General features: G+C 40.8%; 1 protein-coding gene across 1 annotated transcript in view; it reads left to right on the top strand.

Annotated features, from left to right (window-relative positions):
• Positions 1 to 20,433, top strand: part of Ano4 (anoctamin 4) — a 179,519-nt gene that overhangs the window by 64,431 nt on the left and 94,655 nt on the right. Inside the window, exon 7 of the mRNA XM_055627792.1 lies at positions 2,853 to 2,984. Coding sequence (XP_055483767.1) covers positions 2,853 to 2,984 — 132 coding nt within the window. The remainder of the gene's footprint in view (positions 1 to 2,852; positions 2,985 to 20,433) is intronic.

Raw genomic sequence — 20,433 nt, 5'->3', positions numbered from 1 at the left:
CTTTCTTTCTTTCTTTCTTTCTTTCTTTCTTTCTTTCTTTCTTTCTTTCTTTCTCTTTTCTCTCTCTCTCTCTTTCTCTTTCTTGTTCTGTCTGTTCCTTCCTGGATTGGTTCTTCTCCCTAATGGGGTAATAAAAGAGGCAGCTTTTAGCCTTCCTTCTCAGAAATCTCAACTCTTACTTAAATTCTTGCGTGTTATTAGAAAGGATGAAGACATGGTAATAATAGCCAGCACTTCCTGTGTACCAGACACTGCTCTGAAGAATAGTGTACATAATATACACAATTTAGTTCATCTATAACACTATGAACTGAGTGTCATGATAATGCCCATTTTAAAGATGCTTGAAGCAAAGCACATTTAGTATACAATGGTACTGTTTACATTTACAAAGCCAGGAATTGACTCTCAAACAATGAAGTTCGTGTTCTCAATCACTGTGACATGCTGTTTCTAAGCCATATCCTCTCACTGCATTTTAAAGATTATTATTGTATATACTCAAGTTTTTAGATATCTTTAAGTAAACAGTGAAGTGGGAAAAAAGATGACAAATATGGTGTTTTTCCTCTCCTGGGATCTTTCAGTCTTGTCTTCTTTCATGAACTTCTGCAGAATTCTAACTTCTCTGTATAGGAAGAAAATGGAATGCAAAGGGTTCTTTAAGAGGAGAGCTCTAGGGCAGCTTAAGTATTCATCTGGGAACTCTGCAAAAGGGCAGCTATCACTGGACAGAGCTGGAAAGATATAGCAAGATTGTACTGCAAATAGAGGAAATAGTAACAAAAGCTTTAGCATTATTTTTCTGTGCTCCTTTCACTGGGATAAAGGATCTACAGATACCTGGAAAAAGTATTATTTGGCAAAGGGTCTATGTGGGTATCTCCAGATGAGCATTTGAAAAAGTAGGCTGAGAATGAAGTTGGCCACTGTGGCTAGAGAGATGATTCAGTGGTTAAGAGCACTGGCTGATCTTCAAGAAGACCTGGGTTCAATTCCCAATGTCCACACAGCAACTCATCACCATCTGCAACTCTAGATACAGGAGATCCAACCTACAGACACTGCATGCATGTGGTTCACAGAAATATGGGCAGCAAAACACCTATATGTATACAATTTCTTAAAATAATGTTTTTTTTTAAATTTTTCAAAATAAGTTGGACACCACTGAAGTGGTTGGACATCATCCAGTTGATTGAGGTCCTAACTTTAATAAAAATCAAAAGAGGGAAAATAACAAATTTGCTCTCTGCTTGAGCTGGCATATGTCTCTTGTTCTCAGATATCAGCACTGCCAGATCTCTGGCCTTTAGGGTCAGATAGTACCTTACAACAAAGCTTCCTTCACAAGACTATGGAAGCTAAACTGTCCTGTGGTCTGCAGTGTACAACCAGTAACCTAGGAGATGCCATGGTCCTAATCCAAGTATAAAGGCTATGGAATCACCGGTGCTGGAGGCAGAAGATGAATACCAACTCAAAGAAAGAAAAGTGATCCATCCTTTACCTTCTGCTTCTAGCCAGGAGCTCACATTTTTAATGATGTGTGCTAGGCATAGCCAACATCCTGACTCACTCTACCATGGGCCTCTTATGAAAAATGCTCAAAAACAAACATAAAGTAAGGTTTTACCAGCTATCTAGACATCCATTGGCCCAAGTGAAGTTATCTACAACATTAACCAGCACATTCCTTAAAAATTATGAATTATTATACAAGCATTTTAATTGGAAAAAATAAATCCTGCCTGAACTTTGTGTTGTTAGTTAACAGTTGTAGAATGCATTAAGATAAGTTTCTTCATTAGGGAAATGTGTTTCTTCTGTAACCCTCACATGTAATCCCCCTTTATTAGCAAATGCAGTAGTTCCCTAAAATCAAGAGTCTATTTTGGCCAACTTGGGCTAAATAACCACCCTTTGGGGTCCCTTTAGCGTATGTAAAGTATAAATGGCATCAGTGCATCCTGCCTCACACAAATGCTATTTGGTATATGTACTTGCTCACCCAGAGAGAGCGTGCTGCAGTGTAGGTACTTGAGGTAGCATACGGTGTGCATTTGTTCTTCAGGTTGTTTGCTATGAGCAGGGCCGAGCTATTTCTATAAACTGGACAGTCAAAAGCTACCCGTGTTCAGCCATCAGAAGGACTGAGGGTAGTACCACTTTGGGAGGTGTCTTTTAGAAACCACAAAAGAGCACTAGTCTGTTTCCTTCACATGACATTGTTGTGCACAGAGGCCAGACTGACACCCATGTGTCCTGATACCCCAGGGCCAGGAGGACCATGGAAGCAATTTGAAAAGCATGGTGACAGCTACGGAACCAGCTATCTATCTGTCTGCTGCCTAGTCAAGGAAAGTGTGACAGGCGGCGAGCCCAAAACCATGACAGCAGGTTCTCTATACACAGTCATGCTGTACTGTTGCCCTAGCCACAAGTTAACCAAGCTAAGACTCTTCTCTGACCTCACGTTTTCCAGACAAAGTGGGTTGGGAGCCTCCAGAAAATGCAACATTTTATGTTTCTGCCCCTTTGCTTAAAGGGCTTTCTACTTCTTTCCAGAGCCTTCCAACCTTGGACCATTTGCTCATTGTTGATGCATGTGAATATGTAATTCAAATCTGTTCAAAAATGGTGATATTGAGGCTGCTTGGTGAACCTGAAAGAATATCAGGTTCCCAGCTTTCTTCTCTCCATCTGAAAAAAAAAAAAAGCAGGCTCTTCTGAGTGTTGAGAATGATGGAGGAAGTGGAGTCGTCTTTATGGCTCCGGGGAGACTTCCCTCCTGTGTTTCAGGGTGATGCTGACTTGCTCTACCTTCTGGTCTTGCCTTCCATGTACCACAGGATCGATAAACAAATAAGCAGGTTTCGGAGATGGTTACCTAAGAAGCCAATGAGGCTGGACAAGGAGACACTGCCAGACCTGGAGGAGAATGACTGCTATACGGCCCCCTTCAGCCAGCAAAGGATCCACCAGTGAGTGTTCTGTGGTAAAGCCTGCATCTTACTATGGAAGCACAGCATGACAGAGCTTTTTCCCTGTGGGAGGAGCAATGTAGGGCCCATTCCTCTTGAGTCTTTTGTCCATGTCCCTTTTATGTCAGTCAGTGGGGACTATAACACAAAACCATCATCTCAGGTGGCTTAAAGTGGCTCAGTGTTCTTTCATATGTGTGTTTGGTGAATGATCTTCTCCAGGATGGTTCAGAAACCCAGGCTCTTTCTGTCTCGTGGTTCTATTAATTCCCAGTGCTTAGAGTCCAGACAGGGAAAGTGGATCATCCCTTCCTTACTGAATAAAGGTTTAGTTTCTTTGCTTGCTTTTATCACAGTTTACTGCTAGGTTCTTCTTTCCTGCAGTATTTCACCAAGTTGTTGCAGGAAGAGCTACATTCCCTGGAAGCCCACTTGCCAGCTCATCTGTCAATCTCACAACAGTAATTTGTCACTTTTGGCATGTGGGCAAAAGAAAAAGTTGGCTGAGTAACTCAGCCTGGAAAGAACTGTGAAGGTGATCAAGCATTTACTCTGAACTCCCTAAGATGTCAAGGAATGATGGGAGGCAGGGTAGATGACGATGGAGAAAAGCACACCAAAGGTAATAAACTACTGGAGTTTTTTATTAAAAAAAAAAAAAAAAAAAACACAAAAAACCAGCCTCCCAAAGAGAACATTAATCAGGTCAGCCCAGCCTACATTCAGACAGACTTTGGAATTCCTGCCCTTCCCTATGCCTGATGTAGTGACAACTTCAGTAAAAATTACTTACATGAGGGATGGAAAGGGGTGACAGATTTTTTTTAAAAAAACTGGGTTGCCAATTTTGATTTTTTTAAAAAATGTAAACCAAATGGCAGTTCTCAAGAAGGTACAGGAAATGCAAGGTGAGTACATGTTTTAGCAACAGAAAAATCAATTAAACTGCAGGATGAAAGGAGAGAAGAAAAATGCTGTAGAGATGGTCTGCACTGAAAGTGCCTTGGTGGGAAAGATCGGTGAAATACCAAGGAAGCCATGGAAAAGCCTGCAAAACAGACAAGCCGGACATCCCGCAGGTCTGACTGATACCAACCCAGCCTCTTTACTTAAACCTATAAAACATGAAGCTCACAGCCCAAAAAGCTTCCATGGAAATTAGTAATCAGATGGTTTCCAATATTAATCCAGGGGTCAGGATCGATGGGTGTTTTCACAGGAAAGAGATGAAAGCTAACATGTTTCTGCTTTTAGTTTAAATCCTAGAAGGTCTTTTTGGACTAGTAATTGTTGGGTTAATACTTGACAAGTAGAGACTGGTTTGCTGTTACATTTTGCCTTTGTTTCTTAGCTGACTGAAAGCATGCCTGGCACAGTGTAGGAAGAGCTCAAAGCTTGGGGAGAATTGGGTACATATACGGCTAGGTGGGTGAGTGGATAGATAGATGGGTAGATAGAAGGAGAGAGTGGCTAGGTGGATGGGGGGATGGATGGATGGATGGATGGATGGATGGATGGATGGATGGAATAATTAGTGAAGTATATGGTATATGGAAGTTTTAGGTTATTTTAAGGGAGTAGAGCAAGATGGAATGGAATGTGTGCTAGCATCATCTTCTCATCTGTTTTGATCCTGATATCATTTCTATGGAATAATGCATTCATCAAGTCTCTCAAACTAGAAGCATATAGCTAACCAACCAGTCATATTACTAGAGATCGTAAATGAGAATAATATTTTGGTAAGTATTTAAGATCTGTAACAATTAAGGTATGACAGCATTATGAAGATGGCGGTATTCCACAGTCTCACACATTTCAGAAGCCTTCTGACACATTTGCAAATCAATTCAGTGAATAAATATTAGTTCAGCAGTCACTAATTCACTGTCTGCACCTTTCTGGGCATTATCTGAGTATAAACCAGTCTTGACTGTTGGCTGTGAGTATATGGTATGTTTTAAATAAATGTAACTACCCCAATAGGTATACCTTAAAAGAAGAACGGCAATTCTCAGATTTGGAAAGATATTGGTAAATGACAAAGGTGACTACTAAGAAGATTATTCACATGGATATAGACTTGGTCAGCTAGGTAAAGCAGCAACATATCGTAACAAGATGAGAGGGTGATATAGGAAGAAGCAGACGTTGGGCAGGATGGAGTATTTGGGAACCCACAAGTAGTTTTCTGTAAATACTTCTGAGAATAGAGTTATAGGGTATGAGAGGGCCCAGCATTGTTGTTCAAAAAAGGAGACCAGCCTGTAAAAGATGAGACTTGAACAGGACTACTAAAGAAGAAAAGGAGAGGGAGGCAGCTGAACAAAACATAAGGGCCAGAGTTCAGGAGAACTGACAAAACAGGGCATTTATCACATGCCAATGGGACCCACAAAACTAAACAAGGTCCTGGAATCTTATGGGTGATGAGATTTTCTTTCTCTTTGAAAATTGTTGTGCCACGTGGGTAACATCCTTGGTTTGGTGTGTAAAAGCAAGATGTGAAAAATATCAGCTGCCAAGCTGCAAATAATTATTGGTATAATTAGAAAACAAAACTCCCTAAAGATGTTTTGAGAATGATACTAATGGGCTTAATTTAATCAGAAATAGCTGTTTAATGAGGCCTGGGATCCATGACACTATAGCCCAGCTTTCCACATGCATACCAAGGACTCGTGTTGATTTTGCAGAAGTCTCTCACTGTGTTTGTGCTGGAGTAAAGTAGAACAATGGGAACTGTGCATCATGAGTGTGGCAGATAAAATGGAACTGAGTGTTTAATGACTCATGATCAAAATGGGAAACTGTCTTAAAAATCAAACACCCTTTCAATAGCTCCTGCATCTGTCTTCTGCACCTGTGCTTTAGCCGTGATGAGCTCTGACCTCAAGTCACCTTGAACTTTTCCGTTCCCTCCTACACTTGTTCTTCTTTCCACCTGAAGTAACCTTTCCCTTACAGTCCCATCGTTAAGGATCTACCAAAGACATTTTTCCCAGAAAACTTTCCATGGTACCCAACCTCTACCATCAGTTCCCCGTACAGTGTGATCTTCCGTATCTTGGTAATATTTTTCTTTTCCTCGGTTGATGTGGTTCGTGTTCATTGCTTTCCCTCAAACTACAAGTCCCACCACTTTCAGATCCTATAGAAAATGCTTACTGTGATTTGTTCAGTGGGAAAAATAATTGAGTATATAAAACAGATAATGGACTGTGTGGGTGAAGAACAGATGCTCGGGGGTTAGTGGACTACACATCCTGACTAGGTTCAAGGCCCCTTCTCCATCATTCTCTGTGTCAGCACATGACACTGATGCTTATTCAGTTGTTGACAATTGATATAATACTCACTGTAAATTCATATGACATATTGATGAATACCTCAGTGCTAGCTCTTAGCTGTTTTGAGTTATCCTGTGGATCATTGCTAACTTTATTCATCCTGCTATGAAGAACAACAGAATATGCAGGCACAATTTGTGCTTGTCCACCATCCACTCCTCCTTTCTCTTCCCATTACTCTCACCATTTTACTCTCAACTTCATGAGATGAACATTCTTTAGAGTCTACATACAGTGAGATCATGAACTGTTTCCAATTTCAGAAATCAGCTCCAGAGTTTCTTCCTAGAGAAGCCACCCTGACCCCCTTCCTTTCTGTTGGTCATTCTAAAGATGAGATATGTTTATTCTATCCATGCATAGAAACACATCTTGGAGAGAGGGAGGGGAAGAGAGAAAATTGTGTGGTATGTGTTTGTGTGAGCATGCAAATGGAGGTCAATCTCAGGTGTAGTATTTAGTTGTTCAGTTTCCCCTCTACTTTCTGAAACATAGTCTAGTCACTGAGGAGATTGCTGATTTGGTTAGGCTTGATTATCAACAAGCTGCAGGGTTCCTCCTGTCTCCATTCCCTCCCCCCAAGCCATGGATTTACTGGTATGCCAATACATCTGGCTTTTTGTGTGGGGACTAGGACCTAAATTCAGAAATTCATATGAAATTGCAAGCACTTTGTCTGAACCATCCTCCCCTGACCAACAGCATATTTTTTATATAACACTTCATATTTGAAATTTAATAATTATTTCAGCATTTTATGATGAAGTCATGTCTCCTCATGTAAACTGCACACACTCTAGGGACATAGGCCATGTCTGATTTTGCTCAAAATTTTATCCAATCTAGTAGGATACCTACCATACAAATAGGCATTCTGTATTTGTTTAGTAAATGAACAGATAAAGAAAAAGAAAAAAGATAGACAGAATCCAGAGTTTTTACATTTTGAATTATTTTGCACAAAAAGAGAATTGAAGTTGAGAATCAATTAAAAAACAAGCGACCTGGCCTGTACTTATACATGTATCTAATACTTTGCTTTTTTATGTTTGCTTTTTGTGGTGGATAAGTGCAGAAAAAGTAACTGATCATTAAGACTGTAAAACCCAGTCTGAAGCATTGCAGCTTCAACATGGCTAGGCTATCTTAATTGTGTGGATATTTATGAAGATGTCTAGAGTTTGGGTCTGGCTGATCTCACTGTGTAATATTTTATATATGCAATTTTTTACAGTAATTTTTTTTCTTTTTATCTTTTATTGAAAATAGCTTTCTTATCTGGGTGCAGTGATGCACTCCTGTAATCCCTACACTTGGGGAGACAGAAGCAGATGGATCTCTGTGAGTTCGAGGCCAGCCTGGTCTATAAAGTGAGTCCAGGACAGCCAAGGCTACACAAAGAAACCCTGTCTCAAACAACACAAAACAAAACAAAAAGAAAAATAGCTTTCTTTTCTCATATAATATATCCTAAGTATAATTTCCCCTCTGTCTATTCTTCCCAGTTCTTTCTTATCTCCCTTCTCTCTAGATCCACTCCCTTTCTGTCTCTCATTAGGAAACAAGCAGACTTACAAGGGATAATAATATAATAAACATAATATAATAATATTATCTAACATAAAATACAATAATAAAACAAAAACTAACACATCAGAACTGGATAAAACCAACAGAAGGAACGGAGCCCAAGAGAAGGCACAAGAATCTGAGATGCGCTTGTTCACACATTCAGGAATACATAAACACAGTAAAGTGGAAGCCATAATATGTATGCAAAGGACCTGATGCAGACCCGTGTAGGCCCTGTGCATGCTGCCTCAGTCTCTGAGTTCATATGTGCATCATTCCCATTGTGTTTCGAAGGCCTTGTTTTCTAGGTATCCTCCTTCTTTTCTGGAATTTACGCTTTTTCTGCCTACTTTTCCATGAGGTTCCCTGAGCCCTGAGTGCAGGAATTTGATGGAGATGTTTTATTTAGGGCTGAGTGTCCCAATTTCTCTCATTCTCTGCATAATGTCTGGCAGTGGGGCTCTATACAATTTCTGTCTGCTGCACGAGAATGTGTTAGGGGCTGGTGTGATACTCATATTTTGATGTCAGTTACTGGCCCTGAAGATCTGGTTACTGCCTGGGTACACCTATCCTTGTTGTGTAAACATGCTTAAGACATTATACATGATTGGTTGATTAAAAGGCCTAAAACCTGGGCAGGGCATAATGGGTAGGTGTGGCTAAGGTTCCCCAGCTTTGGGAATAGGAGAATCATGGGAGAAGACAGATGGACAGGAAGAGAGGAGGACGGAGGACACCACAATGGGTTAGCATGGAGAAGGGACCATGGAGGAAGGACTCCAGTAATGGCATGAAAAGGCCCAGATGAAGAATACAAGCAAGCATTTATTGGTGGAAGGTAGCCCAGATAAGAATGGTTAAGGTGGATGGCATTGGATGGGGGTTGGGAGGTGGATGGTGAGGTTATTGAGATAGCGCAGGTAGAAATATCTGCCCAGCCCAGGGTAAATAAGGCAATTATAAAATTTAACAGGTATCTGTGTCTTATTAATTGTGATAGTGGGACAAATAATACCACCACAATAATTATAGATCAAATAATGAATATTTTATAGCCCAACACTCATTTTATCATCAGCAACAAGCAGGCTACTTAATGATTTCCGAACAAGGCACTTATCTATGAATACAGAAGAATGTCACTGGGAATCATTTTAATGCTACATTTGTTTTTAGAGCAGTAGTATAGTTCCCCTGTTCTTGGCCACCTAAGCCGTGTAGGGTATGGGTTCCACTCATGGAGTTGGTCTTAAGTAAAATAAGATATTGGTTGGTTACTTGCACAAACTTTGTAGCACTAGCATAGCTTTCAGACAGGATACCATTGTTGCTTAAAGTTTTTGTGGCTGGGTTTGTGCTTACATTTCTCTTTTAGTAATGTGCAGAACAGCTGGAATGTAGAAGAAAAGGCTCTCTGTAGGCCCCAGCTGGCCTCCTCCATGTTCTATGAGTTGTGTGTTTTCAGCAAATGGGGCCTTGTTCTTGGTTTGTGGAGAGTAAATAGTCGGCAACAGCCTGGGTTCACCAGAGGTTCTTATGGGACCCCTTTTGGCCAATAACTCAATTAGATCTAGCTCGATTCTGGTAATGGAAGCTTTGAGGCATTGTCTCCCTATGATGTGGCTATTTTCTCTTAGATTCCCTTTATATATGTACATATTTTAGAAAGCTTCTACTGTATTAGGTTTCCATACTACTCTTCAGATAGTCCTTAATTTTAGCTGTCTCTCCCTGTATTCTTTCCCTTGTCCCTCTCTCTCCTTCTCCTTCCCACTTGATCCTCCTATTCCAGCACCTCTATCCATCCATTGCTATCTATTTTATTTCCCTTTCAGAAGATCTTGAGAAAGATCTATTTCCCAAGTCTTTTACTGTACTCCTGATCTCTGTGGTTCTATGTATTGACTGAACAGCTAATATCCACATGTAAGCAACTATACATAAAAGCTATCTTTCTGGGATTGGATACCTCTCTCAGGATGGTTTTTCTTTCTCGTGCTATCCATTTAGCTGCAAGTTTCATAGTTTCATTTCTAAATGGGTATTATCTACTCCATTGTGTAAATGTGCCACATTTTCTTATGAATTTTTCTGTTGAGGAACATCTAAATTGTTTCCAGTTCCTGGCTATTATGAATAGAACAGTAGTGAGCATGATTGAGAAAGTATCTCTGAGGTAGGATGAAGTGCATGGTATGGGCATCCTTTGGGTATGCCCAATAGTGGTTTATCTGGATCTCGAGGTAGTTTGACTTGCACTATCCTGAGGATTGGTGACACTGACTTCCATAATGGCTGTACGAATTTACAGTCCCACCAGAAATGGATGAATGCTGTTCTTCTTCCTCCACATCCTTGCCAGCATGAACTGTCATTTGTTCTATTGATATTAGCCATTCTGGCACGTGTAAGATAGAATTTCAAAGTAGTTTTGACTTGCATTTCACCAATGGCTAAAGACGTCAAGCATTTCTTCAAGTATTTCTCAACCATTTGAGTTTCCTCTATTGAGAATTCTCTGTTTAGATCTGTAGCCAAGTTTAATTGTGTTGTCTGCTTTCTTAATAGACAGTGTTTGAGTTCTTTATATATTTTGGATATTAGTCCTCTATGAGATGTGTAGATGGTAACATTTTTTCTCATTCTGTAGTTGCTACTTTGTCCAAATGATGGTGTCCCTTGCTGTGCAAAAGCTTTTCAGTTTCATGAGGTCTCATTCATTAACTGTTGATCTTCATGCCTGTGCTAAAAGTGCTCTGTTCAGAAAATGTTCCTGTGCCAATGCGTTCAAGGCTCTTCTTTCTTTGCTATCAGGTTCAGTGTATCTAGCTTTATGTTGAGGTCTTTGATCCACTGGAGTTAAGTTTTGTACAGGGAGATAAATATGGCTATATCCATATCTTAGAATTAAGCAAAGCTTTGGGTAACCATGATCATAGATCTAAAATGGCACTTGGTTATTTTACATGGTATCACCAAAGTGCACCTATGAATGAAAACCAAAACAAAACAAACAAAACAAAACAAAAACCTTTTTCAATATGCCAGAAATAATCCTAGAAGTTTTGTATAAATCTTCATACCAGCCACATATGGCCACAGACATCACTATTACCATCGTACAGATGAAGACCATCAGGCACAAAGTCACCTCCCTGGACACACACCAGCGATTTAACATTGTAGAATTCCAGTTGTTCACAACACTGGATAATGTGGGTCCTTCTCAGAAAAGGAGGCACTCCACATCTGCTCTAGGAGCCATTCAGATACTCAGACTCAGATATTTACTATTTTTGCCATTCCCTATATCCTGTACAGATAAAAGAAAAAGAGAAATGGATCGTTTCTTAGCAAGTTCATATCTTCACAGCCAGGCTTAGATGCTGTCTAATATCACTTTACCCACATTGCATGGGCCAAAGCTCTGTCATGCATTTGTTCTTGACTCAAGAAATGCTGGGGTGCCAGCTTGCCTGTCTGTGTAAGAGAAAAAATTTAAACAAGCTTATTAAGTAACTAGGCAGTTATGGAGAAAGAATTCTAGTCCAAACAGGGAGCTCACAACACCCACCCCCCGACACACACACACACTGTCTAGGGCTAGCACTTTGCTGTGGAGAGCCTGCCTCGTGCCTTATAAGACAGTTAGCATAATTCTGGCCTCCAGTCCAGCCACTAGACAGATCCTAGTCATGTCCCTCCCCCACCTTGCGGTGATCAAAGCTCTCTCACCTTGTTAAGTTTTCCTCTGGTGGTGATGGAAGAGTGGCACAAAATTGGGCCCCCACCTGCCACCTTGAGCATCACTTGTCCGTCTGTCTTCCCTGCGAGACAAGCTTCGGGTTTAATAGATGGAATTCCACAGGAGTCTGATGACTGTAGTAGACAAGTCCATTTAAGCATTAATTTATTCCTCTCCACCTCCTTCCTGGGGATGGTGCTCTGCTTAAGTATCGCAATGCCCTTTATTCTTAAAATGGCATTGCAGAGATATCCTAGAGACAATTGCTTTCTAAGGTCAATACCTGTAATAAAGATTTTCTGTGGGCACTAGATATGAAAAAGGAAATAGGGGAGAGTCGTGTTACTTTTTACAATGCACATTCAGTGAGTCAAGAAATGGATCTGTTTTTGAGTTGTATTTCAAAGAGTATGCTAGGTAGAGATAGGAATGTTTCTCTATTTTTATTTATTTTTACCATGATCAGCTTTGATGCATTTCTTTAGGATGTACCCTCTTTGAGCTTTAAATTGGCTACAAATTATAAACCAAGTGAGTGTCAACCAAGTGTGATTTTTTGCAATGTCTGAAAACATGTTTAAATGTCACAGCTTGGGAGTGCCAACTGGAGCTGGGCAGAGGCTGGGTGTCCTGCTGACTGCCTTTGGTGCATAAGATGAATGTCCCCAGGGAGAAGTCTCCAGCCGCACAAGTTGCTGATATCCATGTTAAACTGTCACCTTCAAAGCCTCCAGGGACACGTGTTCTTGTTTCAGGCCATTAGCTCAGGAGTAATTTGTTACATCCACCACAGGAAAGCTCTGTGAAGGAACAAGAGGGCAGCTCTGGGCCAGAGAGCCTGGCCTTGGAATCCAAGCACTGGAATCAGTGGTGAATAGAGCTTCGGGATTTCTTCACTTCCATTTTCTCCTGCCTTGAAAAGGTAGATAATGAGCAGGGTGCGGTGGCGCACACCAGTAATCCCAGCACTCAGGGAGACAGAGGCAGACTGTGAGTTCAAGGACAGCCTGCTCTACAAAGCAAGCCTAGGATAGCCAACGCTACACAGAGAAACCCTGTCTTGAAAAAAAACAAAGAATAAAAAAGAAAGAAAATGTGGGTTATAACCACACCTAGTGCATATGAGTGTCACTGGGATAGAATCACGGTGTGTCAAGATTACATCCCTTTATGGAGACTCCAGAGCAGATGTATTTCAGCCTTTTCTAACCTGTAGAGCTGCTGCATTCCTAATTTAAGGCCCCTCTTCTCTCTTGAAAGCATTACATCATTTTGATCTTGATTCTGTTATCCCATCATCTTCTCTGATATTTGTCTTCCTTTTCAGTTTTTAGGTATCCTTGTGGTTTCATTGGGCCCACCTAGAAACTTCAGAAAAGATATTCCAGTCTTAGTCTGCTTTATGTTGCAGTAACAGGATTAACTGATACTGGGAACTGTGTGAAGCAAAGATACACATACATTTAGCTCATGTTTTTAGAAATCCAAAACCATGGCCCTGATGTTGGCTTCTGGCTGAGGGTATCTTGGCTAAGAGAGTAATATCTAGACACATGACAGTAGAGAAAAATGTTAGTTAAAGGAGAGAGAAGAGGTTTGTTCATTTGTAACAACCTACTCTCATGGGACCCATTTCACCCCCACTTCTCAAGACTTCCTCTAAAAGATTCTGACACTTTTTAATATCATGACATTGGTTATCAAACCCCATTTAAACCACTGCATTCTCAATCGTCAAGTCAGGCAATGAGCAGCCTCAAGTCTATCTGCAACACAATTCCTCTTTGCGGTACAGATTTATTTATTGATAAATTCTAGATATTAGGATGCAGACATTTTTGGAGTGCCACTGTCCTGCCTTGGATAGCCATATAAATTTTCCAGTCCATAAAATCCCAAGGTTTAGGGATAGAGGACAAGCTTCATGGTGGCAGCAGTGGCATTATAGGCCAGGGCTGTGGTGAGGATCTTCAGGAGACTTTCTGACTTGAACCTGAATAGCATCACTTCTATCTAGGTTTGGCCTCAGTGCTGCAGGTGTATTCATATGTATTAGTACCACATTCCCATTTGTCTCTTAAATCTTCACAGCACAGATATCTGAAGATGTTGATTGCTAGAGCATATACTTTCTGCTGTAATTTTCCTTTCAGGGCGTTTGGAGTTTTTCTGTTATTTTCATCGATCTGAAGTCTTTGGAGAATCCTTTAGGCAATGAGAAACAAGATTGATTTCAGCAGGATTAATGTTCCTTTGGTGCCCCAGTGACACAGAGCAGCCCCAGGACACCTGTGTTTTCTGGCAATTCCTTGCTGGCATTAGGATCCTCGGTATGCAGGCTGCTGAGGTTGCTCTGCAGAGGCACAGGAGACATAGCTGTGTTCTCAAAAGTTTTTAGCTGAGACAACAGTGAAACAAGCTGTGTAGCCTGAAGCCTGTGCTTCTGAGAATCATCTGGTTCCTTTCATCAAACAGGGCTTAATGGCATAAAACTTAAGTTTAAGGATCAAAGATAGGACCTAAGCATATGAGGAAAGCAAAGCTTTGGGTGTCTGTGGGTTTTGAAGATAACTGAATTATCTTATTACTTGACAAACCATCTTTTGTGTTTTATGAGTGTATTTTTTCTAACATAATATTTTTATTTATTCTTTGGGGATTTGGCATCATACACCCCTATTACATTTGCTTTACAGTTCTTTCCTGCCCTCCCTCAAGCTTTTGTGACCTCTCCCATCCCAGTCCCCAAAAGTCCAATTTGTGTTCTTTATGTGCTTAGCGGAGCATTCTTAATCTCTCAGTGACCTGCCCCTTTAATAGAGCTAAGTCCTTCACCTCCCACACCCTGATGGAAGCCATCTATTGTGGAGAGTGCACTTCAGCATCCTAACACAGCTCTTAAGCTTCTCTCTGATGGCTTCCTGTTTAGGCTGTCACTATTTGGGGGCGGGGGTTAGGGGTCACCACAGAAGTCTCCTGTGTCCCTCTTTCTTAACTGTGCATCTACAGTTATCAATATCATGGCCAAAGTAGCTTATTTGCTCTATAGGGTCCCTGCGAAGCATGATATATGGGCTCCCATACGGTGAGAAGCCATCTTCTACAACACATTTGGAAATGACATGTTTATTCTTTTTTGTTTGTTTGTTTTTGTGTGTGAGAAAGACAGCAGGTGTGAAAGAGGAGAGAAAGGGGGAGGGGAGCAGGCGTAAGGGAATGAGAGAGAGGAGGAGGAGGGTAGAAGAGAGGTGAGAAGAGAGGGAGACTTTTACTATATAGCTCTGGCTGACCTAGAACTCACTATGTAGACCAAGATGGCATTGAACTTGCAGAGATAGGCCTGATCCTGTTTCTGGAGTACTGAAATTAGAGCTGTAGGTTACCTTACCAGGCCATTTATTCATCTTTAAATGTCCTCTCTTTATCAGCACAACCATTTAAGAAATACTTTCAATGTCACTTGCATACATCACGGGTATTTTAGTACAGACATGTATGCCACTATATGTTTGTAGGTATGTTTTCATATGATATATATTCTTTATATAAAATTTAGCATGAGTGAACTTGATCATAAAGAAGCTAATAAAACCAGCAGGGTATTAAAGCAGATGCTGAGATGCATAGCCACACTTTGGGCAGAGTGCAGGGAATCTTATGAAAGAAGAGGGAGATAGAAAAACCTGGAGGGGACAGGAGCTCCACAAAGAGAGCAACAAAACCAAAAAATTTGGGCACAGGGGTCTTTTCTGAGACTGATACTCCAAACAAAGACCATGCATGGAGATAACTTAGAACCCCTGCACAGAAGTATCCCAAGGCAGCTCAGTATCCAAGAGGATTCCCTAATAATAGAACCAGGGACTATCTCTGACATGAACTCATGGACTAGCTCTTGGATCACCTCTCCCTGAGGGGGGAGCAGCCTTGCCAGTCCACAGAGGAAGGCAAAGAAGCCAGACCTGATGAGACCTGATAGGCTATGGTCAGATAGAAGGGGAGGAGGATCTCCCCTATCATTGGACTGGAGGAGGGACATAGGAGAAGGAGGGAGGGTGGAATCGGGAGGAGATGGGGAGGAAGCTACAGCTGGGATACAAAGTGAATAAGCTGTAATTAATAAAATCAATAAATTAAAAAAAAGAAAAAAGAAGCTAGTAAAAGCCAATGTAAATACCTAGAAGTAAAGACATTTGATAAATTAAAGTACAATAAAACATGACAAGGTTGATCTAAAGTTGAAGAAGGGAGACAGTGTTTACCTGTTGCATGGAGTAGATATTTGTCACCACTCTGTGCATGTGTCCTTAAGAAGAGTAATGGTCTAAGCATATGGAAGATGCTCAGGGCTCAACAGAAACTTTGTGCCTCATAGATGGGTGCTCTGGCCAGGCTCTGTGATGTGTGGCCTCTGATTAGGTAGGAGATGCCATTTTGAGCTTTTTATGGACATGTGTGGGAGTGGCCCCACAGAGGAGGTGTTAACTATATGAATGTTGCAGATAATGCTCGTTGGAATGACCAGTAACCTAGAACTGCATCTTAGAAATGTCTTTATATCTAGGGATAAACCTGGCTCTTTGCATCCTACCTTCCTCACCCTGAACCCTACACATAACCCATCAGTTTTGTTTCCCACTCAGGAGTAATGATATCAGCACCACAGGGTGCCTGATTTTTAGACCATCACCCTCTGTACTGATCAGCGCCACCAATAAGTCCTTTTGGTTCTCTTTCCTACTATGTCCCTGTCACAGATCATTCGCAGGATGCCACCCACTGATGCATGCAGCACCTTTGCACTGTTAGGAGGCTCCCTCTTTCCTTCTGAATTCTCAGAGCAAACATTGTGGGCAGGATTTCAATCCCCATCCCTGGTCTCTTTGACCACATACCTCTCACATCAAGTACTAAATGATGCCTGTGAGAAAGCTTTGCTTTCTTGCTCAACATCTTTCAATGTCTTTCCTGGGACTTTGAAATAAAGCTCAACTTCTTAGTGTGTCATAGAAAATTACTTTTTTTTTTTTTAATTTCTTACCTTCTTCCCTCAGCTTTCAGGGATATAAACTCTTGCAACACAAACATAGAAGTTCTCTAAATATTGTCTGTCTGTCTGTCTGTCTCTCTCCCTTCCTCTCTATCTCTCCCCCGATGCCTTATAGAATATTTTCCCTTCATCAAAAGCTTTAGGAGTCATCTTCTTTATGAGATATCTTACGTCTCATGCACATGATATTAGGCTTCTGGGCTCATTGGCCTTTGTAAATGATGGTTATAAGGCACAATTATTTCTGTGTCTGGATAGTAGACAAAGCATAATCCAACCTCCAGAATAATTACAAGGGGGTTGCACGGTTTATCTACATTCTCAAAGGATTTAAAAGAAAACCCCATACCCGTCCCTCCTTGGTAGCTATTTATTTATTTTACAAAATTTGACCTTTTGTTGTACTAAAATCTTATGAAGTTTCGGTAAAGGTGACAGTTTAGTACAGAGCATTGTCCTATGTACAACCCCCCCACCCGGATCTGTGACAGAAGGCAGCCATTGCCCAGAGCCTGTGTGAACTACGTTCAAAATACTCTACAGCTTTTCGTAAGAACCGTTTATGATCCCTTCTCTCTTTCATGCTCTCTCTTGGTTGGGCGTGCTTTTTCTTTATCTTTCACAGCCGTACCCTTCTTCTATGCCAACCCTCAGAGCCTTTCTTCCTCCTTCATTGTTCCTCCTCATCCCATGTGTCTCATCCCTCTTTCTCCTTCATTTCATGACTTCTCCATGGAAAGGAGGGAATCCATCCTTTTTAGGCTGTAACTCATAGGATTATCTTCTCTGGGTTAAAAGTTGTGTCAGTCAGGTTCTACTAGGTTCTGCTACAGTAACTAATAAGCTTCTAATCTCAGTGGTCTCTCTCTATGATTATTTCTAGCTCACATATTACTGTGAGCAGGTGAGGCTTGCTTCAAACGTCATTTTTATTACAATGTCTGACTGAAGAAACAACTGTACCTCAGGCATGCATTTTCATGACAATGAAGAAAGTCATGGCAAGCCACCTAATGTGTGCCATGTGTCACTTCAACTCATTGTCCATGAGCCAAAACAAGTGTTAGGGCCAAGATTGGTATAAGTGGGGTGAGGACTTACACCCTTCTTCTAGAAAAGAGGATTATAAGTCACATGATATATGATTGTCAGTAGAAAAGGTAATATGCTGGGGATCGGAATATTCATAGAGCACCCCGAGTTAATTACCGTTACCTTGCCACAGCTTTGTAATACCTTAGTCTGAACCCTCTTCTAGGGTTCAGATGATATACTATACCACTTTTCTGCTTTTTAACTGTAGTATATTTTTAGGAGAAGAAATTTCAACAGAAGAGAGGATACTTCTGTGGGGTAGACATTAGACTTCAGATCAGGATGTTTCAGAATTCCAGTTTAGGAATGACTAGTCCTGGTGGCCCCTGCCTGGAATCCCAGGGCTTGGGAAAAGAGTAAGGTTAGAGGGATGCGGTGAGTTTGAGGTCAGGCTGGGCTATGGAATGAGACTCTGTCTCCAAAACTCAGCCAGGCAAACAGACAAACAATAATAGAATCTGGAAACCACCTTTAGACTGTGCCAGTGCTCTATTAGAGTAGCAAGAAGAATGGGTAAGGTAGATGCTGCTTATGTGATTTCTGATTTAAAGGTGAGAAATAGAAAAATAAATCTTTCCCTTGAGTATTTCTTTCCATAGCTTCCTACATCATTGGTATTCTATTCAATAAGTGGAAAGATGGTAGTTAACAATGAGGTTAATCTGGGAAGTTTAACAGCTTCAGTTTCACAAAATAAACACAGAGTTCACATGAACTATAACTGTAGGAAGGGAATCAGCAACTGCCCCTAAGGCTCATGGGATAAAGGAAGAAAGTGAATAATAAGGACTAGGCAGGTAGGATGGAGCTGAGCCCCAGACCTCTGAGGAGATGCTGTAATGCTAGCAGCAACATGCAAGTGGCACAGAGAAGGAAGTCTAGTTTGGAAAATGCTTTTCTTAGAAAGCTGTAATTTGGACTCAATGTCTACCATGTTGAAGGATATTGGTTTCTATGGCAGAATTGGCAGGAACAGGTAGACCAATGAGTAGGGGAGCCTGTGCACCATTCCCTTGTAGTCTCCAGACAGTGCCTGCACAGAAACAGCAAAGCACATATGTGACTTGCTGAGAAGAGAAAGCAAAGAAAAGTCAGAGAGACATCTTAACAAACAGAGCCCTCCCCAATACCTGTGATTCTGTAATTTAAACATTTATCCTTTCGGTAAAGTCATCCTTGGTTAAAATAAAAATGACTATTGCAAAGATAAAATTTTTAATTCAATTATTTGTTTATACTCAACTGTAAATAATTAAAAAAATTAGTGGGAAGATGAGCTAAAGCATGGATATTTTGACTATATGGAGAATAGTTAAAGAATGTTATGAACATAGCAAGGAGGGAAAAAGATGAAAACAGAGTTATCAGGGAAGATAAATGTTACCAAGTTCCAAATGTTGTAGACACTTGGCAGAGTTTCTATGCCTTTGCTGCTCCCAGCAATATAAATGGACTAGACAGATCTATCCCTTTGTCATCACTTGGGACAACTGAGCTCCAGCAAAAGAAAAAAAAAAATCAAGACCCATAGCCAAGACTGAACAGAGATGACAGCTGTGTCACTGAATAATAAATTTATGTCATGTCAGTTACATAAGGGATTTGAGTAACATGCTGCTATTGACTGAATGTCAATAGCAGTCTAATTAGTAGAAAGCCAGGGGCCAAGATTATTTCTATTTTTCTGGTCTAAGGATTAAATAGGAAACCATTCATTGTTTCCCAACATATTCTACAGATTTTTAAATATCGCCTTTTTTCCATTCTGGTTTTCTTTTGATACTAACTAACCTCTCATAAGCTTGAATACTGCAAACTTCTCATTATGAATATTGACCAATTCAATCAGCATCCAACACAGTTCTGTCACAGGCCTTGGTTAATACTTGACCAAGACAAATTAATCATACTTTCTGCTAATGGATAAGCTCACATAAATGTTGGTTCAGAGCCAGACTCTCCAGTCATCTGGATGGAGACTTTGGGCACCAACTCTATACATCATAACATGGCATTATGAGCTTTCATCATAGTGTGGAAACCCATAATGCAAGTAGAGCAGGTATATGCTTAATAAATGCCATCCTTGTCGATGGAATTTGATATGCAAATAATAACAATGTGAACTCTACATTGTAGATGTTTTTATTTCCTCAGATGAGGGGATGAGATGAGAGCCATTCCCAAGATTTCTAGCTCTTTCTGAGCTCTGGCTGGTTGGTTCAACTCAGTTGTTCTGGCCCAAACTCCTCTCCAAGATGACTGATTCAAACAGGCTTCGCTTGCCTTCTGACTGAATAACTGCCTGGCCTCAAATTTGGTCTAATCTTCTTGCTCCTTCTCACTTTCTAGCTCACTTTTCACCTGTGTAAAACACAGATACACAGACACACAGACACACAGACACACAGACACACACACACACACACACACACACCTCCCTGCACTGCTCTTAAGTAGCCTCTTTTTCCTGTCCTGTTCTCATGAGAGAGTTGGCTGTGTCCTATCTCTGACTCATTCTGTCAAATGATTCTCTGATTCACACTTTGTCTGTCCCTCAATTTATGTCACTTTCTCCTTCTTCTTCTTCTTCTTCTTCTTCTTCTTCTTCTTCTTCTTCTTCTTCTTCTTCTT

The sequence above is a fragment of the Psammomys obesus genome, unplaced genomic scaffold (assembly GCF_907164565.1).
Source record: "Psammomys obesus unplaced genomic scaffold, mPsaObe1.curated_primary_1811, whole genome shotgun sequence".
In the NCBI taxonomy this organism is placed as follows: domain Eukaryota; kingdom Metazoa; phylum Chordata; class Mammalia; order Rodentia; family Muridae; genus Psammomys; species Psammomys obesus.
The sequence above is the reverse complement of the archived record's forward strand: the minus strand, read 5'-3'. Positions and strand labels throughout refer to the sequence as shown.